This window comes from Hyaena hyaena, unplaced genomic scaffold (genome assembly GCF_003009895.1).
Source record: "Hyaena hyaena isolate Hyena2069 unplaced genomic scaffold, ASM300989v1 scaffold_321, whole genome shotgun sequence".
NCBI classification, from domain to species: Eukaryota; Metazoa; Chordata; class Mammalia; order Carnivora; family Hyaenidae; genus Hyaena; species Hyaena hyaena.
This window is the reverse complement of record NW_024080953.1, coordinates 244,829-265,859: the sequence shown is the minus strand read 5'-3', so window position 1 is coordinate 265,859 and position 21,031 is coordinate 244,829. Positions and strand designations below refer to the sequence as shown.

Here is a 21,031-nt window from a genome sequence, read left to right as displayed (position 1 = left end):
CCCCCACTATTTTCTCCCCTTCTTCTCCCCCACGGTCCTCCATTAAGTTCCTCCTAATCCTCCTACACGTGCAAACATATGGTAGCTGTCCCTCTTTGCCTGACTTATTTCGGTCAGCATAACACCCTCAAGTTCCATCCATGTTGCATGGCCAGATTTCATTCTTTCTCAGAGAAGAAAAATCCTATTAAAAGTGGAGGAGTACCAAGTGTTAGTTCCTGAGCTTGAAAAGTGATATAAAATTGACATTAGAGGAAAATAACTCTAACAGGTATATGCAGTATGAATTGATGTGAAATATAGGAAGAGAAAAGAGGAGATCATTTAGGAGTTTAAAGCAGTCATTTGGGAGTACCAGAGTAAAAATCCAGACAAAGGTAGTGGACATGAAAATGAAAAGAAAGGGAGAAATCAAATAGATCTCTTAATAAAAAGATGGGAAGAGAAGCAGACATAGATTTTTCACCTTAATACTAGTCAAATATCACTGGGAGAGAAAAGACAGAAATGAGAGAGAATGAAGCTTTTAGAGAAATCTAAGCCAAAATGAGTCCCGTAATATCAAAAGGAATAGAAATAGTTTGAACAGTGACTTTCTTTGTCTTCAGTTATATTTAGAAGAGCATAAAACATTCATTTACCTGGAAATGTTGATCTTCAATTCTTCCATATGGATGGACATCTGCCTAAGTTGATCCTTTAGAACACTGCAATTCTCCTCTTTGAGTCTAATTTCTTCTTCTTTTGTTTGAATAGCATCACTGAATTTCCTCTCCCACTTCTTGGCTTCATCTATCACCCTGTCCCGATCATCTTGAAGGGAAGACATGCTCTTAGTGAAAGCTGCAAGTTGGGCCACAGTGCTATCAAGGTTTTCCTGAAGTTGCTTAACTTCCTTGTCTTTCTTGTTCAAAGTAATCTGAATCTCTCCAAATGTCTCTTCCAAGTGGACTTTTTCTCTACGCAAAGCCTCCAGTTTCTCTTGCATGTTCTTCTTCTCTTTCAGGTGTTTCTCTTCTACCTGTTCCAGTCTCCGCTCCAGATCTTCATCTTTTTGTTTCATTTGGCTTTTAACTGATTCTTTGTTGGACTGAAGTTCCTTTTTCAGCTTGAGATTGTCTGCTAGGACCCTTGCTGCTTCACTTTGAGTGTCATCTAGCAGCACTTTGAAGCTAGCCAATTCTTTTTCTGCCTTCTTGCGGTGTTCATTGGCTTGTGCTAGATTTTCTTTGGTTATTTCCAAATCTTTTTGGGACTCTGTTTGAACAAACTCTAGGGCCTTTACAGTTCTCTCCAGAGCACTAATTTTCTCTTGATACCTGATGCAGTCCTTCTGCAGCTGCTTTACTTCTTGTTGTTTTTCTTTTAACAGCTCCTGAAGTTCCTTTGCATGGCTTTTATTTCCAGGTTCCTTCTGAGCACCCTGTATTTTCTCCATATATTCCTTTCGTATTTCTGATTCCACCTTAGTTTTCTCCTTGACTAACTGCTGCTTTTCTTCTTCCAATTCACTCACACACTTTTTAAGGTTCTGCATTTCGGATTCCAGTAGCTCATTTTTTATTTGGGCATCTGTAACATCTTGATAGTAATTCCCAATGCTTCCATTAAGTTCTGCTAATTGATTCATAAGCCTCTCTTCCAAATCATCTTTCTCTTCTTCTGCTGTCTCCTTTAGCTTGGTAACTCTGGCAAGTTCTTCTTGCATTTGCTGATTTGATAGGTTTATTCTGGTTATTTCTTCCTGAAGCATTTTTAGTTCACCATCCTTTGCTGATATTTGATTCTGTAAGGCACTTCTCTCATTTTCTAAAGTCTGGCTAAATTCTCTTTCTTTATGCTTCTCTTCCTCTAATTCAGCAATTCTTTCTTTGAGCTGATCAATGTGCTGCAGATAGTTATTAATTTCATCATGTGCACTGACATTCTCATTTTCATCAGGCTTCTTGTCACTGTTCTCTGACAGAATAGGTTCTAAATATTCAGGTCTGGTGCTCATGTTCAGAGACTCATTAGTCTCACCTGGGACAGACTGTGTTGCCTCTTCAGTGACATCCCTTTGGTTATCATGTTTCTCAGTGGCCTCCAGGCTAGCTTGTTTGGATACAGTACCTTCAACCTGATGCTTTAAATCTTGAATCTCTTCACATAGAGAGTCCTTCTCAGTCATTAAAGCTTCAAACTCTTTAGAAAGGGTTTTATACTCTGTTTTGACCCTTTCCAGTTCCTCTTTCAAGTTGGAATTGGAAGAAAGAAGTGCTTCCATTTCATCATTGGGTGTATCCCCTCCAGAATGTGCCTCTGCTCTAAGCCGGTCATTCTCTTCTTCCAATTCTAGGATTTTCTGCTGTTTAGATTTAGCAAACTTTCTCATCTTTTCTTTCATTTCCTCCATTTCCTGCTCAGCTTCCTGTAATTGCTTTTCTGCCTCTTTCTTGTTTGCTTCTGTGCTTCTCAACTTGCCATACAGTTCTTGCTTCTCTTGCCTCACAGTTTCCACGACATGCTGAATCCTTTCTGCCTCATTACTAACATTCTCATAGGACTGCAGAAGAATTTCATATTCTTTTTGTAACTCTTTATGTTTCTCTTGCCACTCAGTGCTTTCTGCAATCTTAGAACATTTCAAAGATTCAATTTCCTTCACTAAGTTTTCCTTGTCTTCAGTAAGATCCTCCAGAGCTAATTTCAGACTTTCACAAGAGCCATTGAGACTTTGATTTTCCATTAAAGATCTGTCCATTTCTGTAATGAGCTTGTCTCTTTCTTCCTGAAGAAGAGCTAACTTTCCTAAGAATGTATCTTTTTCTTTATTTTGAGCAGAAACTTGGCTCTCCACATCTGCCAGAGACTTAGTAAGATGTTCAATGGTTCCTCTGGCCAAAGACAACTCCTCTTGGAGACCTTTGTTTTCTTTTAGTGCTTCTTTTCGGGAAATAAGGGCAGCTTGCAGTTTCCTCTGTATTTGTTGCTTTGCTTTGCTTTCTTCTCCAGTCTCCTCTGGTTTTTGCTTCATTTCACAAAGTTCCACCTGCAACTGCTTTATCTTCTCATTATGTTCTTTGGCTTGCATTTCCAGCTGTGTATGGAGAGCCTTGATTAAATCCTCTTGTTCCATTATCTCTGGCTGAACTTTTCGAAGTGCCTCTTCTTTCTCACTAAGCTGTCCAGAAAGGTATCTAACTTCTTCTTCCTTTTTGCTTAGGAGTTTCTGCAGTTCATCTAGTTCAGGCTGTAGTTCTTTTAAATGTTCTAATCCAGCAATTTCTAGCTGACTGCTTTCCAATTTCTGCCTCAGGCTTTCTGCATGGGCTTCAGCTTCATGGGACGCTGTCTGCAGACTCTGTATTTCCAAATCCTGTTTATTGATCTGCTCTTGTAACTGAAATACCTCTTCTAATTTTTTAGTAAGCTCACTTGTCACAGAACGAACCTTCAATTCCAACTCCTCTTTCTGAGCCTCTGTCTCTTTCAGCTGGGTCTTAATCTGGGCAACAGAAGTACTGTCTTGCAGAACATCTGCATCTCTAGGATGAGAAAGCAAGTCAGACTCTGAAACGGGCTGGGCAGGTTGCTGCTCTGTGGCTATGAATAAAGGTTCTTTTAAACTTTGAGTTGGAGAGCCCAGATCCTGCTGGTCAATGCCCAGGAGTTTTCTGTCTACAGACTCCTTTACTTGAATCTGGAGTTGTCTTAGTTGGTCTCTGATGTCCTCATTTTCCTTCTTCTGCTCATCAAATTGGTCTCGTAAGCGATTATAGTCATCCTTCTGTTGCTTTAGCTCCTCCCTAAGATGTCTTTCTTTTTCCTGTGCCTTCTGTAGAATCGCCTTTCGAGAGGTTAACACCTCCTGTAGTTTCTTTTGAAGTTGTTCCTTTTCTTTTTCAAGGTCCAATACCTTTTCTTCCAACTCTGGTTTCCAGTGTTCTCCACTGCCCACACCAGATGGGCTGATCACCACTGCTTCTTTTACAGGTGCTGCTGAGTCTCCATCACCTACATCCTCATCCTTGTTACCTGTGGTTAACTTTTGGATAACTGCTTGGTTTTCAATGATTTCCGCTTGTAGCAAATCTACTTGGTTTGTCTTCTCTTGTAGGTTCTGATTCATCTGTTTGATCACAGCCTGTAACTCTTCTTCAGCTGCTACCTTTTCTTCTAAATCTTTCCTTATATGCTCTAGTTCCACCTCTTTCTCAGATATTATCTGCTTTAAAGAAATTTCTATTTCTTGGCACTTAGCAGTCACACATTTTTCTGAGTCTTCTTTGGTTTCTTTATCTTCTTCCATTTCTCTCTTCTCACTCTCATTGAGTGGGATCTCTTTCATAGATTCATCTTTGACTTTGGCCAATTCTTCTTCTAATCTACTGACTTTCTGTAGAAGCTCCTTTCTGTTAATTAGAGCTGCCTGGAGCTTTCTCTTCCTCTGTTCACTTTCTTTCTTTACAAGGTCTAACTCATGCTGAAGTTCTTCTTTACTTAGGAGCCCGGCTGGGCTCAGCTCATCATAATTCTGTTTAAGGGCAGAAACAACTTCTTTATCTTCTTCTACCTGCTCTTTTTTTGCCTCTTCAGCCCTGGATAATAAGTTCAACTGTTCTTTAAGAGTCTTAATTTCAATCCCAAGAGAAAACTTCTCCTCATTAAGCTGAACCATTTTCTCAGTCATACTGAAGCTGATTTCTGTCACTTGCTGATCCTTTTCCATGATGGTTTGTCGGAGGGTTTCTACATCTCTTTTTTTCTCTAATAAGAGTTGATCCATTTTTCCTATTTCAAGTTCCTTCTGTGAAAGAGCCTGAGAAAGTTCTTCCATCTTATTTGATATATCCCTCACATGTTCTGCTCCTTCAAGCACTTCATTTTCTTTCTTCTGCAGCTGGCTTTGCAGGCTTTTAATCAGTGCACTCTGCTCAGAAAACTGAAGTTGCACACCATCCAGTTCATTCTGTAAAACTTCAATTTTCACATCTTTAGATTTGGCTTCTATGCTGAGACTGTGGATCTGTTCAGTAAGCAAGTTGTGATGAGTCGTTTGACTTTCATAGTCAAGTCTTCTTTGCCTTTCTGCTTCTGCAAGGCTCACTTCCAGTTGTTGTACCTGAGCCCTCAGTTCTGTTACCACACTAAGTTCCTTCACTTGAGAGAGAAGCTGGTCTCTTTCTTCAGACAAAGCAGTGAATGCACTGTTGGTGTTTTCGGCATTTTTCCTAAACTCATCAATCAACTGGGTTAGGCTGCTGATTTCTTTAGCTTTCTCATCTAAATTTTCCTCATAGATTTCCTCTGCTTTATGAGAGCTTATCTTGAGTTCCAAAATTTGCCTTTTTAGCCTTTCCAATTCATCCTGGTGACACTGACAAATTCCTGGTACAGCAGAAAGGGATTTATCAACATCATCCTGCTTGATTGATTTTAATTCGATTTCAGTGTCATTTGAAGATATTTCCTCAGATGTTCTATTTTGATGTTTAGTACTCATCTGCTCTTCTTTTTCAACTGTTGCAAGGCTGCTCTCTTCATGTGGCACTGGAGGGAAATGTTGCCCTGTATCTTTAGGCAATATTTTCATGCTAACTGTAGTTATTTCTTCACTCTCTCTCTGCTTCATTTCTTTCTGGTCAGGGACCTCAGGGTCCCCCTCAGACTTTTTCCCCTGGAGCTGCAGCTTAAGAAATGCAATCTCTTCTTGAGCTTCTTTCATTTCCAGCAATAAAACGGACAGTTCTTTATGTTTCTGAGAAAATGTGTTGTCTAGGACATCCTGTCCACTCTCCTCGCCAGAAGAGCCGCTCTTGTTGAGCCTCGTAATATCCACCACGCTGATCTATTTTTTAAAAAAGAAAAGAAAAGCCTCAATCAGATATCTTATAAGAAAGAGCCTAACTAAAAACTCATATTTCAGGCATTTTTCAAAATCTGAAACTTTCTTGTCCAAACTTCCTTCCATAAAACTGATGATCAGTTATTATTTCCTAAATTGGACCTCTGTGTGAGAGTACCTTGTCAATCCTATATTGAGGTCAAGCCATATTCATAAGACCTACAATAGCCTGGAATTCCTTTTCTGGATATACCATACTTAGGAAACTTTTTCTCTGTATTAAAATTCCTACTTGTTTCTCTTAAGAACCCCTTAAAAATAAAAAGGAAGGCAGGAAATGTATTAAATTTTGTTTGATCCCACACCAAAAAGGAAGTTATGAGATTCCTTTTCCTAAATTATCTGTTGAAATGGGAAATATTACATAAGATAGCCATTACCAGATAAGTGGATTATCAAACAAGTAGGTTGAGGTAAATTACCAAGATCAAATAACCAAAAAGAAGTTCTACTGAGGGATGGGTATGAAATTACAGACTTAGCTAACAAAATATTAACCATTATTATTACAAAGATAACTGTCAGACTGTTAATCCATATACATTGTTTCTATAATTGTCTTCCTGGGAAACAAAGTCAGTGAATCTCTTGGTAAATTTCATTAGAACTTTACTAAATGAGTATGGAGACAGTGTACACAATAAAATCTCCACCTTTGCCAACAGCACCATTTTTCCCCCCAGAAAAAATTCCAATATCATAGAAGGGAAAAAAACCCACAGGATTGTCAAATAATGTAGTGGCCAAGAGTACAAACTCTGTAATCCGATTGAATTCACCTCTTAGATCTGCCATTTACTAGCAAAATCTGGCACATAGCTAGTATTCAATGAATATTAGCTATTATGTTGGTAACATTCTTAGCCACAAAATCAGAAAAAAAATATTCATTACTTTAAAATTATTTATTATTTTAAGAGAGGTTATCATTTTCATAAGCATTATTTTTAATCATTTAAAATTCTTTGCTGTCTGCATTATTCATAATCAAATTTCTGGAGACTAAAACTGGACACAGTATTTACACACATAAAAAAAGCTCCTTTTATAGTTTTTTCAGGTCACATGCTAATTCATCCATCTCTATATACTTTATAGACCTGATATAATCAAGGCATCACTTCCTGTCAGAAGACTTCAATATAACTTCTTTTTTGTTCTCTCTCTTGCCCTAAGTATACTTATTTCCTCTTTTCTGTCATGACACCTCACTCACTCTCTTCCTTCCCTTGGTCACACCTTCTGCTCTCCCTGTGAGCTAGAGCTCAATCAATTTTTTGGCTCAAGTGAAAAATCAGTGTTATCCCTAAGATATATACCCCAATGTTACACCAGAGAATTTTGCTTTTTCCAGCCACTCTCATTACTTTTTCTGCTAATTCTAGTCTTCCCCTTTCAGCTAAGCTTACACTTTCTATGAACCTTTTCTAATCCTTTCTCTTACCTCAAAGGATTATCTAAGGCACCCTATTCTTTGCAATTTCTCTGTGTGATTTTTTTTCCTTTCTTTTCCCTTATTCTGTTTTTTTTTTTTTTTTTTGTTCTTCCTTTTGGTATTATTTTTCTTTTCTTAAGAGATCACCATCTTTCTTATCTATTCCTCTTTTTTTGATCTAAGTCATCTTGTTTTCACTAGATACTACTGCCAAGCATCTTAAAACATTAAGCACCTGCTTGGCCAAACAAGACTCATATTGTATCCATATAACGCTACAACTTTCAAATTTTAGCACCCTTTGGCCAAGTTTGTGAAGAGTACATCAGCTGTCCCATAAAAAGATACTAAATATAAGTATAATGGTTAATTTTATTGTCAATTTGGGTAGGGCACAGCACCCAGACACTTGGTCAAACATTATTCTAGAATTATTCTAGGTGCATCTGTGAAGCTGTTTTTTAGGTGAAATAAACATTTAAATCAGTAGACTTTGATTACCCTTCATAATGTTAAGTAGGCCTCATCCAATTCGTTCAGGCCTTAAGCAAAAAAAAAAAAAAAAGGCTGACCACCTCCAAACAGAGGGAATTCTGCCAGCAGACTGCCTTCAGACTCGAATTGTAACTCTCCCCTAGGTCTCCAGCCTGCTGGCCTATCCTGCAGATTTTAGATTTGCTAGCTCCCACAAATGCATGAACTAATTCCTTTAAAATAAATCTCTCTCAAGCACTGGGTGTTATGTGGAAACTAATTTGACAATAAACTATTTGTAAAAAAAAAAAAAAAAAAAAGAAGCCACGTATTTATACTGGCAGTAAGTATGGCTTGTCCTAGAGGAACACCTTATCTTTATTATACTGGAGAGTAATCAAACTTGCCCTTTGTTCCAGAGGGAGATACTATCTCTCTTTCAAGATTGTTTGCTATATAATTATCCTTGAGAAGATAGTCTGGAATAAAGACAGCTAGTGCTTCTGTTTGCAAGATGTGCAGAAATGTGAAAGACCTAATAGAGAATTGCCTTTCAACAAAGGTATGCTTCCACCCCATCCTCCATCCCCCATATTTATGATGCGTGACCTACTGTCTCAGCATGATTTACTGCATAGTTTCTTCTTTTCCCAAATATTTGCAATGCAAACTTTAACATAATTAGGTTTCCATGTATGTATGTGTCTGTTTTGGGCTCCTTATTAATTTATAGGTCTAGCTCTGCATCAATCCCACATATGTTTACTTACTACAAATGTGGACCCTCCTAGCCTCCACAAATACCCACTTTGCTCTTCTTCAGGAAATGTCTTATATGTTCTTGCCCTTTCATCCTTTCTTAAATTTAAAAAATCTACCAAGTTCCCATGTAAAATATTTTTTCTTACAATTCAGACCTTCCTTCTGGGATTGTTTGCTAGCTCTCCTAAAGTTTGTTTAAAAACTCCTCTATTAATCTCAGTGCAGGTGTCTTCAATGTGACTTCCCACCATAGATAGATTCTAAGCTTTATTTCTTGGACTCTACATGATATTCTTTAAAACCTCAAGTTCTCATCTTCAGACATCAGCAGATGGCCTGGGGACAAGAGGCAACTTCAGCTCATTTACTTCTCTGCATGAATTCTTCTTTCACATTGTTTTCAGCCTGAGAATTTTTCTTTTTCTTTCTTTCTTTTTGGGGGTTCAGTTATGCATTAAAAATACAGTTTGTATATCTTATCTACTTTTTTAGGGGTTTTACACTGAGAGAGGTTTTCAGGTAATCTAATAATTCATTTTGTCACAAACAGAAGTCTTGTGTCAACTGTGGTTTTAAAATTGTTTAACTCACAGAATTGTGTCTTGCAGACAGTATATTCAATAAAGTGTGCTTAACTGAACTGACAAAAAATAAATAAATAAAATACATCTCTCTCTATTTTGTTTCTCTGACAAACTCTGATTAATATAATTAAGCAGACACTTCTGTTAAGAAGGTACATTATTCCTCAAGGTCATTTATGACGATCACTGACTTCTTAAATCAACAGAATATTAAGGAACCACACATTTTTTTTTATTTTTAAAAAAAAATTTTTTTTTTAATGTTTTATTTATTTCTAGGAGACAGAGAGAGAGAGAGACAGCGTGAGCAGGGGAGGGTCAGAGAGAGAGGGAGTCACAGACTGAAACAGGCTCCAGGCTCTGAGCTGGCAGTCAGCACAGAGCCTGACGCGGGGCTCGAACCCACAAACCGCGAGATCATGACCTAAGCGAAAGTCGGACGCTTAACCAACTAAGCCACCCAGGTGCCTCAGGAACCACACATTTTTAAATAGTAATTTTCAGGATATAAAAAGCACCATTCTTCAAAAATGCCCTTTTTAATATAATCCTAAATGAAACTATGTTAATTTAGTGGAGGGGAACTAGAAATTTTATCTAATCTCCTCACTGAGAAACTTTTCCAAGATGGGCAAAGAAGTTGAGATAAGTAATAACCCAGTATGAGAAATGAATTCTCAAATCCCAAACAAGTGGCTACTGCACTTGCATTTTGGGCCAGAACAAATAAAAAAAATCCTAATATTCAGAAATAAATAAGACCAAATGGGAAATAATAACCATTATGACTTTCTTGAATAGATCTCATTTCTAGATAATGTAATTCTCTGTCAACATTAGAAAGTTGCCGAAGTGTTTAGGTTTGAAGCCAGCTCCTCTTGAACTGGTTCACATTCTGGTTATTTTAAGAATGTATCACTTACCTCACTGATTTCTCTATCTGCCTCTCCACTTCTATTCCGAGCATCCAGAAGAGTAATCTGAGAAGACAGTTTTTCTGAAAGTCACAAAATAAATATCCTTAGATGATTTATGTAGAGTGTTTAAGAAATCAGAGGCATGATTGTGTGTGAGGCTATTTGAGATGCATGATATTATCAAGAGGAAAGAAATAAACAAAATAGTTTTGGGGAGATAAAAGGCTTATTTTATCAAAAAGAAATGGGTAGAGAAGATGGGATATAAGATAGAATGGTGGAAAAAAAACGACAGAATGGTGCTAGGTGGTAATAATTAATCTGAATGAAGTATATAAATATATATACTTTAATGGAGGGCTTTAATGGAGAAGGATGCCAGAGCACATGACAAGTAGCAGCTATTCCTGTGGCACAGTTTGGGACTTCTAGGGTAATAAATTTGCCTTGATTTATCCAAAACCCTACTGTGTTCATAATATACATTTTACATTCATCCAGCAGTTAAAGATCTTCAATGTTCTTTCACATATGTTTACAAAGACATCTACCCCATGTTCTATTTGATGCATATATCTAAAAAGGGTAGTAGTACCTTGGGGGATAAAAATACTGAGTATTAATACACCCTCAAGAAGTTTATACACTTTCCGAGACACTAAGAGAGATATATTAAAGGGGGGAAAAAGCATATTTTTTATATTACATCTAAATGTCTTAACATGACCTACATGGGCTCTTGTGAATTGACCCCACTTTTTCTACAACCTCTTCTGCACTGCCCATTTTTTGTTCATTCTCCTCCCAAAATACTGGTTTTATTTCTGTCTGCAAACATATCAAGTTTATTCAGACTTCATTATACTTACACTGCTTTCTTCTCTGTCTGGAATGCTCCTTGCTTGGCCTCTTTGCATGGCTGCCCCCTTTTCTTCATTCAGGTTTCAAGTTCTCAGAGAGGCCTACAGTGACTACTCTAATGCTGCTTTCCCTTTCCCCAGGCATACCTGCAGTTATCTATTTTATTTGTATCCTAATGCTTATCACTTTCTGATATTTTCTTATTTATATACCTGTTCATGGCCCATCTTCCCCTCTAATATGTTAGGCCAGTTACCACAGCAACTAGATTACTGCCTGGCATGTAGAATAGATTACCACAGAAATCTGCTAAATGAATGAATGACAAATCATGAAACAAATGAATTGGATACAGTATATAATGTGTTCAGACACCTCACAAGATTATTTGAGGAAGAAGTATAGTGATAGAAATGGAAGTGCAAAACGTGAATTGAATAGATATGACACATAAAGCAAAGGTAACCTAAAACCAAACACTGAAACTAATACAGAAAACCTTAAGGGCAGTGGTCCTTGCAAGAAAAAGCAAAGAGAATGGAACTTATGTAACACCTCTAAACTATAATGAGCTACATGACAGTGATAGGCACTGTTTACAAAACACTGCAAAGTAAGCATCATGGATAAGGTATCAAAGAAGTGCTTTAAGTGGGTTAATGAACTGAATTTGTGGTGTTCTTTTTTTTTTCTGAGAGAGAGAGGGATAGCATGAGCAGGGGAGGGTCAGAGAGAGAGGGAGACACGGAATCTGAAACAGTCTCCAGGCTCTGAGCTGGCTGTCAGCACAGACCCCGACGCGGGGCTCGAACCCATGAACCGTGAGAGCATGACCTGAGCCGAAGTTGGATGCTTAACCAACTGAGCCACCCAGGCACCCTGTAGTTTCCTTATCTTTAAAATGGAGATGATGGGGGGCGCCTGGGTGGCTTAGTCGGTTACGCATCCAACTTTCGCTTAGGTCATGATCTCATGGTTCGTGGGTTTGAGCCCCGCGTTGGGCTATGTGCTGACTGCCAGCTCAGAGCCTGGAGCCTATTTCAGAGTCTGTATCTCCCTCTCTCTCTGACCCTCCCCTGCTCACGCTGTCTCTCTCTCTCTCTCTCCTAGAAATAAATAAAAATATTTCAAAAAAATGGAGATGATGGGGCTTAGGATAGTGATCCAATAGAATGCCTGGTACACTGTTAACATTCAATGGATAAATGGCAATTGCTGATTTTAGTATTAATACTTAGTAATATTTAGTATCAATATTTGGATGTCAGGAATAGACAACATCTTCTATCTGAAGATTTGGAAAGGGTTATAATGGGCAAAGACTGAATAGAAAAATATTCATAATAATAAAAATATCAGTAAGAAAAATAAATAGATATCATCACTTAGGACACATTTGAGAAAGAACCATTAGAGCATGTGGGGTGGGGAGGAAAATGGGCATATGAGAAAAAGAAAAGTGTTGTAGGATATTGAGTTGATTGAGTCCTAGTAAAATAGGACCTTAAATACCATGTTAATAGGCATGGAAGCCATTCCATAAGCAATAAGACTTTGAGCAGGAGGAAAACCATTATTGGGTTGAAAAATAGAATTATTCTTTTTAAAAAAAATTTTAATGTTTTATTTATTTATTTTTATTTTTTTGAGAGAGAGATAGAGGCAAAGTGAGTAGGGGAGGGCCAGAGAGAGAGAGAGAAGGAGACACAGAATCCGAAGACAGACTCCAGACTCTGAGCTACTATCAGCACAGAGCCCGACGCGGGGCTCGAACCCACGAACTGTGAGATCATTACCTGAGCCGAAGTCGGACACTTAACCGACTGAGCCATCCAGGTGCCCCTGTGGTGTTCTTTAATATTATATATTCGCAATGGTAGGAACAGTCTAATACAGATATATAATTCCCAATTTAGAGCTAAGTAGAACTGAAAAATGATTAAGGTGGAAATACTGTCTTTAGAGTTTAAGAAATGGTACAAACTTGGGGCGCTGGGGTGGCTCAGTTGGTTAAGCATCCAACTTCAGCTCAGGTCATGATCTCATGGTTCATGAGTTTCAGCCCCATGTCAGGCTCTGTGCTCACAGCTTAGAGCCTGGAGCCTGCTTCAGATTCTGTGTCTCCCTCTCTCTCTGCCCCTCCCCAATCATGCTCCATCTCTTTCTCCCTCTCAAAAGTAAATAAACATTGAAAAAATTTTAACAAAAAAAAGAAATGGTACAAACTTTACTTGGTAAAGTACCCTAGTTGAGGCCTGAAAGATGAGTAAGAATTAGTATGGCTAAAGGAAAGGGATAGAGTTTTAAGTAGTATATAGCATGAGTAAAACCCAAAATGTTTTCTACTTTTGGACCTTTATTTATACTGATCTCTGTTACCTCATCCCCAAAATGTATTACTGGAAATGTCCTTTCTCTCTCCATTTTGCCTATTTAAAAATTCATCTCTTATTAAGGTCCTATTCAAACCATGCTCCTGAAAATATCCCTTGACCACTCCAAAATACTGATATCCTGTAGCATTGATAGCCCACAATATTAAATATTACGCTTACATAAACACTGGTATAGTGCTCTAATTGTCCACTGTGTACCAATCCTATCTTCAATAACTACCAGCTGTGCAAAGATCATTATTGTCATAGAATCACAAAATCTACATGTTATATATGTTTAGTGATAAAAGTAGAGGCATGTGGGTTAAGAAGACAGAGAATTATGGTTTTCATTTATACATACCATTCTCAGCTTTCAGCTCCTCCAGCTCTAGAGAACTAAGGAGGAAAGCTCTCTTTTCATTCTCTAGCTCTACCACTTTCTTTTGCAAAAAGGCAATATTCTCCTCAGGGACTACCTAAAATGTAGAAAGACAAATTAAAGATTCTCAGAGGAAAAACCCTCATATAATACCCAAATAGGCTCTGACACTGTTGTCTTCTCAAAGTTCTCCAGCCATGAAAGTACCTTCAAAATGGCATATACTTATTTGTCAAGCTCATCTTTAAAGTAAGTTATGCTGGGGGCGCCTGGGTGGCTTAGTCGGTTAAGTGTCCGACTTTCGCTTGGGTCATGATCTTGCGGTTCTTGGGTTCGAGCCCCGCGTCGGGCTCTGTGCTGACTGCCAGCTCAGAGCCTGGAGCCTGTTTCAGAGTCTGTGACTCCCTCTCTCTCTGACCCTCCCCTGCTCACGCTGTCTCTCTCTCTCTCCTAGAAATAAATAAAGCATTAAAAAAAAAATTTTTAAAGTAAGTTATGCTGAGCGAAATAAGTCAGGCAGAGAAGGACAGATACCATATGTTTGAACGTAGAGGGAGGGTTAGGAGGAACTTAACAGAGGACCATAGGGGAGAAGAAGGGGAAAAGTAGTTGGGGAGAGGGAGGGAGGCAAACCATGAGAGACTGTTGAATGTTGAGAACAAACTGAGCGCTGATGGGGGTGGGGGGAAGGAAAAAGGGGATGATGGGCATGGAGGGGGGCACTTGCAAGCACTGGGTGTTATATGGAAACCAACTTGACAATAAACTATTAAAAAAATAAAGTAATGCTTTTTATCAGAAGATAGAGAATCTTTCACACAAACTTCTAGTTCACTGGCTTTCAAATTTAAGAATGGGCACTGGATTACAAGACAGAAATCTCAAGTCTACTGCACAAGAAAAAGACATTTTCAGGTCCATAAGTAACATTACAAGGTTTTATTAATGCCACTTGATAACCAGATCACTCTATTATAGGAGACTAAACATGAAGAGAGACTCCCAAAGAAGAACAGGGACAAAAGTTAACATAAAACCTTTAAGAAAGGAAGAAGAGCCATAACTGTTTTTGTTTTTTCCAAGTATAATAAAAATTATTTTCATTTATGCATCCATATTGGTTTGGTTTTCCTAGTGAGGCAAATATCTAATTAGGACACATCTTTAGTTGTATATTATTTTATACAAGTTTTTCTTTTCCAAGGGGATTTTCAATTCTTCACGAAAGTGTAGAATTTTTGTCTTGAGTGTATTTATAGCTTACTCAGCCCCAAATCTTCATTTGATGTTTAAAGAAATGGCAAGAGATGAGTTTAAGGATTTTATGACTTTTATCCTAAGGGAAGTTCCCAGTTTGCTTTACACAGAGCAACTGAAACAATGACAGAAAAGTCTCAGAATGAGAGCCTGAAAAACGAGGAGACAGACTTTGGGACAAACACACCTGCCAGAGTGTGAGAGGGAAAATCAAAGAAAGAAGAAAAAATGAATTATCAAATCCCAAATAAGAAAAAGTGGTACACCTAAATCCAATCATATCAATAATTACATTAAATGGACACTAAACACTAATTATAAAGCAGAATAAAAAAGTATAATTGGACTTAATGCAGTCTTTAAGACATTTACTTTAAAGAAAGAGTAACTTGAAAGTAAAAGGATAGAAAAGAATGTACCATACAAACAGTAAACATCAGAAGACTAGCGTTCTTAATTCATTAATTCATTAATATCAGATAAAAAAGAACTTCAAGTAAGGAAATGTTACTAGAGATACAGTAACATTTTATAAATGGAAAAAAAGAACAATTTCCTCAGAAGACATAACATCATAAATGTACAGGTACTTAATAACAGAAATTCAAATTACAAAGAAACAAAAAGTGACAGTTAAAAGATAGATAATTCCAGAATCCAGTAACTACAGTGAACAAGGTAGGATCACCAAGAAAGACCACAGGCTGAATCATTAAACAAGATTCTAAAAAACACCAAAGGATTTTAAATCATGTACATATTCTCTGATCACAATAAAATCCAATTACAAATCAATAATAATAAAATATCTAGAAAACCAAATTTCTAGATACTAAACAACACACTTCTAAATAATCTACAAATACGAAATCACAAAGAAAATTAGGAAATTTCAAAAAATGATGGTAAAAATATCATATCAAACTATGTGCTTTGAGAGAATTGTGTAACTTTAAATGAAAAAATGCTTTTATGAAAAAAACCCAAACCTTTGATATAAAGTTTTATCTTGAGAGGGCAGCAAAAGAAGAACAAAGTAAAAACCAATTAAGTAGAAAAATATACAAGAAAGCAAAAAATCAGTGAAAATGAAAACAGATCAGCAACAGAGAAAATCAACAGGCCAAAGCTAGTTCTTTGTAAAGATTAAAAAAATAATAAGTTGAATAATTGCTAGTTAAGACTGCTCAGGAAAACGAAGCATAAATTGAGGGAATTTTGATCAAAGGATACAAACTTGCCGTGAGAAGATGAAAAAGTTCTGTTCTGGAGAGCTAATTTAAAGGGTTGTGGCACACAGTTAATGATACTGTATTATATACTTGAAAGTTTCTGAGAGACTAGATCTTAAATATTCTCACCACAAAACAGAAGTGATAATTATGAGACATGATGGAGGTGTTAACTAAGGCTAAGGTAATCATAACTGCAAAATATAAATGAATCAAATCAATACTTTGTACATCTTAAATTTATACAATGCTATATAAATTATATCTCAATTTTTAAAAAACAATAGGGACTAGAGTGAGGGTGAGTGCCACTAAAAAGCTATGGGCATTAAAGGATAAAAAAGGAATATTATAATCAACAATATGACAAAAACTTGACATGAAATGGGCAGAATCTCAAAAAAAAAAACCTAAATTGACACAAGATGAAAAAAATTTTATTAGCATTATACCTGTAAAAGAAATTCAATTTCTTTCTTTTACAATTTTAGATGGTCTCACTGTTGACTTCTTTCACACACTTAAGAAATACCAATTAAACTCTCAAAAAATAGAAGGGAACACTTTCAAGCTTGTCTTATGAGGCCAGCACAGTCTTCATATCAAAATCTGACAAAGATAATATAAAACAAAGAAAATTATAGGCTGATATCCTTCATGAATATAGATACCAAATCCTTCACAAAATAGTAGCAAATCAAATTCAGTAATGTATTTAAGGGATAATATTTCACTACCAAGTGGAGTTTATCCCAACAATACAAGATTGGTTTAATATTAAACTACTGTACTACATTAACAGAATAAAAAAGAAAATCCATATGTGCATTTAGAAAAATGCAGAAAAGGCATTTGACAAAATTCAACACCAGTTCTCAGAAAACTAGAAATAGAGGGGAATGTCTTCAATCCAATAAGGGACATTTATTGAAAACCTAAAGTTAATGGTAAGCATAGCTAATGGTAAAATATGGAACACTTTCCCATAAGATCAGGAACAATGCAAAAATCTCATCACATTCATGAAATAGTGTAATGAAGGTCCCAGATTGCATAAAAAAGAAATAAAGACATAAAGATTAAAAACAAGTAAAACTCATTTTTATTTGCAGATGACATGATGGTTTATGTAGAAAATCCAAGGAATCTATAAAAAGAGACTAGAACTAATAAAATGAGTATTTGTCAAGTTCAGATAATAAAAAGTTACTAAGCAAAATTCAACTGTACATTTACACATTAGCAGCAAACAGCTGGAAAAGGAAATTAGAATGATTCCATCTACAGTAGCATCAACAGGAATGAACTACTTGGGAATAAACTTTTAAATGTGCACAGCCCCTCCAATGAAAACTATAAAACATAACTGAAGGAAATTAAAGAAGATATAAATAAGTGGGATGATGTACTATATTTGCTCATGGTGGATAAGTTCAGTAGTGTTAAGATGTCAATTCTCCCTAAATTGATCTGTAGATTCAACACAGTGCCAACTCAAAATCCCACCCAGCTTTCTTTCATTTTTTTAAAAAATACAGTTAGAGAATGCAAAGTGTACATTTTCTGTGGAAATGCACCTGTAATAAAGCAATCTTGAATAGAAGAACAAAATCAAAAGAATTATACTATTGACTTCAAGAATAACTACACTCTACAGTAGTAAGGACAATGTGATACTGGCATAAGGACTGACAGATCAATATAACAGAATAGAAAGTTCAGGAACAGACCTAGCAATCATTTGATTTTCAACAAATATACCAAAGAAATCCAATGAGGGAAGTAAAGTCCTTTCAAGAAATAGTGCTGAAACCATGGACATCTATATGGGGAAAAAATAAGCCTTGACCCTTACCTTACACTACACACAAAAATTTTGAGGTTCAGAAACTTAACTGGGAAGGCTAAAACCGTAAAGCTTGTGGAGGAGAACAAGACAAAATTTCATGACTTGACATTAGGCAAAGATTTCATAGGACACAAAAAATTATAATCATTAAAAAATTGATAAATAATAGATTTCATCAAAATTATAAAATGTCTACTAATCAAAAGACATCATGAAGAATATGAGTAGGATGCAAGCCACTGTGTGGGAGATAATAATCATGAAACAGATCTGAAAATAAACTGGCATTCAGGATATATAAAGAATCCCTATTACTAGATAATAAAAAGACAAAGAACTTGAAGTTTTAAATGGGGGAATAACTTGAAAAGACACTTCAGGGACACCTGGGTGGCTCAGTTGGTTAAGTGTCTGACTTAATTCAGGTCATCATCTCACGGTTCATGGGTTCAAGCCCCGCGTTGGGCTCTGTGCTGACAATTCAGAGTCTGGAGCCTGCTTTGGATTCTGTGTTTCATTCTCTCTCTGCCCCTCCCCACTCACACTCTGTCTCATTCTATCTCTCAAAAATAAATAAATGTACAGATCTCCTATATCTTTGGTTAGGTCTATTCCTAGGTATTTTATGTTTTTTTGTGCAATTGTGAATGGGATCAGTTTCTTGATTTCTCTTTCTGTTGCTTCATTATTGGTGTATAAAAATGCAATCGATTTCTGTACGTTGATTTTGTACCCTGCAACTTTGCTGAATTAATAAGTCAGTTCTACTAGGCTTCTGGTGGAGTCTGTTGGGTTGTCTATGTAGAGTATCATATCGTCTGAGAAAAGTGAAAGTTTGACTTCTTCTTTACCAATTCTGATGCCTTTGATTTCGTTTTGTTGTCTGACTGCTGATGCTAGGACTTCCAGCACTATGTTAAACAACACTGGTGAGAGTGGACATCGCTGTTGTGTTCCTGATCTCAGGGAAACTTCTCAGTTTTTCCCTAGTGAGGACAATTTTAGCTGACGGCTTTTCATAGATGGCTTTTATGATGTTTAAGTAAATTCCTTCTATCCTGACTTTCTCGAGGGTCTTTATTAAGAAGGGATGCTGTATTTTTTCAAATGCTTTTTCTGCATCTATTGATAGGATCCTATGGTTTTTATCTTTTCTTTTGTTAATGTGATGTATCACATTGATTGATTTGTGAATACTGAACCAGCCTTGTAACCCAAGAATGAATCCCACTTGACCTTGGTGTATAATTCTTCTTACGTGCTATTGAATTCGATTTGCAAGTCTCTTCTTTAGGATTTCTGCATCCATATTCATCAAGGATATTGGCCTGTAGTTTTCTTTTTATGCTGGGTCTCCATCTGGCCTGGGAATCAAAGTGAGGCTGGCTATATGATGAAAATTAGAGAAAACTTATGAAGGAAATTGAAGAAGACACAAAAAAATGGAAAAACATTCCACGCTCATGGGTCGGAAGAATAAATATTGTTAAAATGTCATTATTACCCAAAACAATCTACACATTCAATGCAATCCCAATCAAAATGGCACCAGCATTCTTCTCAAAGCTAGAATAAACTATTCTAAAATTTGTATGGAACAACAAAAGACTCTGCATGGCCAAAGTAATATTGAAGAAGAAAACCAAAGCAGGAGGCATCACAATCTCAGACTTTAGCCCCTGCTACAAAGCTGTAATCATCAAAGCTGTAATCATCAAGACAGTATGGTACTGGCAAAAACCAAACACATAAACCAATGGAATAGAACAGAGAACTCAGAATTGGACCCACAAATGAATGGCCAACTAATCTTTGACAAAGCGGGAAAGAGTATCCAATGGAAAAAAGACCGTCTCTTTAACAGATGGTGCTCGGAGAACTGGACAGCATTGTGCAAAAGAATGAAACTAGATCATTTTCTCACACCATACACAAAAATAAACTCAAAATGGATAAAGGACCTGAATGTGACACAGGAAACCATCAAAATCCTAGAAGAGAAAGTAGGAAAAAACCTCCTTGACCTCCACCGCAGCAATTTCTTACTTGACACATCCCCAAAGGAAAGGGAATCAAGAGCAAAAATGAACTATTAGGACCTCATCAAGATAAAAAGCTTCTGCATAGCAAAGGAAACAATCCATAAAACTCACAGGCAACCAACAGAATGGGAAAAGATGGTTGCAAATGACATACTGGATAAAGGACTAGTATCCAAACTCTATAAGGAACTCACCAAATTCCACACCTGAAAAACAAACAATCCAGTGAAGAAATGGGCAGAAGACATGAATAAACACTTCTTCAAAGAGGACATCCAGATGGCCAACAGACACATGAAACGATGCTCAGCGTCTCTCATCATCAGGGATATACAAACCAAAACCACACTGAGATACCACCTCACACTGGTCAGAATGGCTAAAATGAACAAATAAGGAAACTCTAGATGCTGGCGAGGATGTGGGGAATTGGGCACCCTCCTACACTGTTGGTGGGAATGTAAACTGGTGCAACCCGTCTTGAAACAGTATGGAGGTTCCTCAAAAAATTAACAATAGAACTCCCCTATGACCCAGCAATAGCACTGCTAGGGATTTCCCCAAGGGATACAGAAGTGCTGAGGCATAGGGGCACATGTACCCCAATGTTCATAACAGTACTTCCAACAATAGCCGAAACATAGAAATAACCTAAGTGTCCATCAAATGATGAATGGATCAAGAAGATGTGGTATATTTATACAATGGAATACTACATGGCAATGAGAAAGAATGAAATCTGGCCATGTGTAGCAACATGGATGGAACTTGAGGGTGTTATGCTGAGTGAAATAAGTCAGGCAGAGAAGGACAGATACCATATGTTTACACATATAGGTGGATTAGGAGGAAGCTAACAGAGAACCATGAGGGAGAAGAAGGGGGAAAATAGTTGGGGAGAGGGAGGGAGGTAAACCATGAGAGACTCTTGAATGCTGAGAACAAAATGAGGGCTGATGGGGGTGGGGGAGAGG

General features: G+C 37.0%; 1 protein-coding gene across 8 annotated transcripts in view; it reads right to left on the bottom strand.

The window, feature by feature from the left end:
• The window catches only part of GOLGB1 (golgin B1), a 95,820-nt gene that overhangs the window by 32,792 nt on the left and 41,997 nt on the right, over positions 1 to 21,031 (bottom strand). For all 8 annotated transcript variants that reach the window (XM_039248895.1, XM_039248899.1, XM_039248897.1 and 5 more), the window contains 3 exons: positions 13,660 to 13,774; positions 10,066 to 10,139; positions 642 to 5,830 (listed from right to left, as the gene is read on the bottom strand). In XM_039248895.1, the coding sequence (XP_039104826.1) occupies positions 642 to 5,830; positions 10,066 to 10,139; positions 13,660 to 13,774 (5,378 nt within the window). The remainder of the gene's footprint in view (positions 1 to 641; positions 5,831 to 10,065; positions 10,140 to 13,659; positions 13,775 to 21,031) is intronic.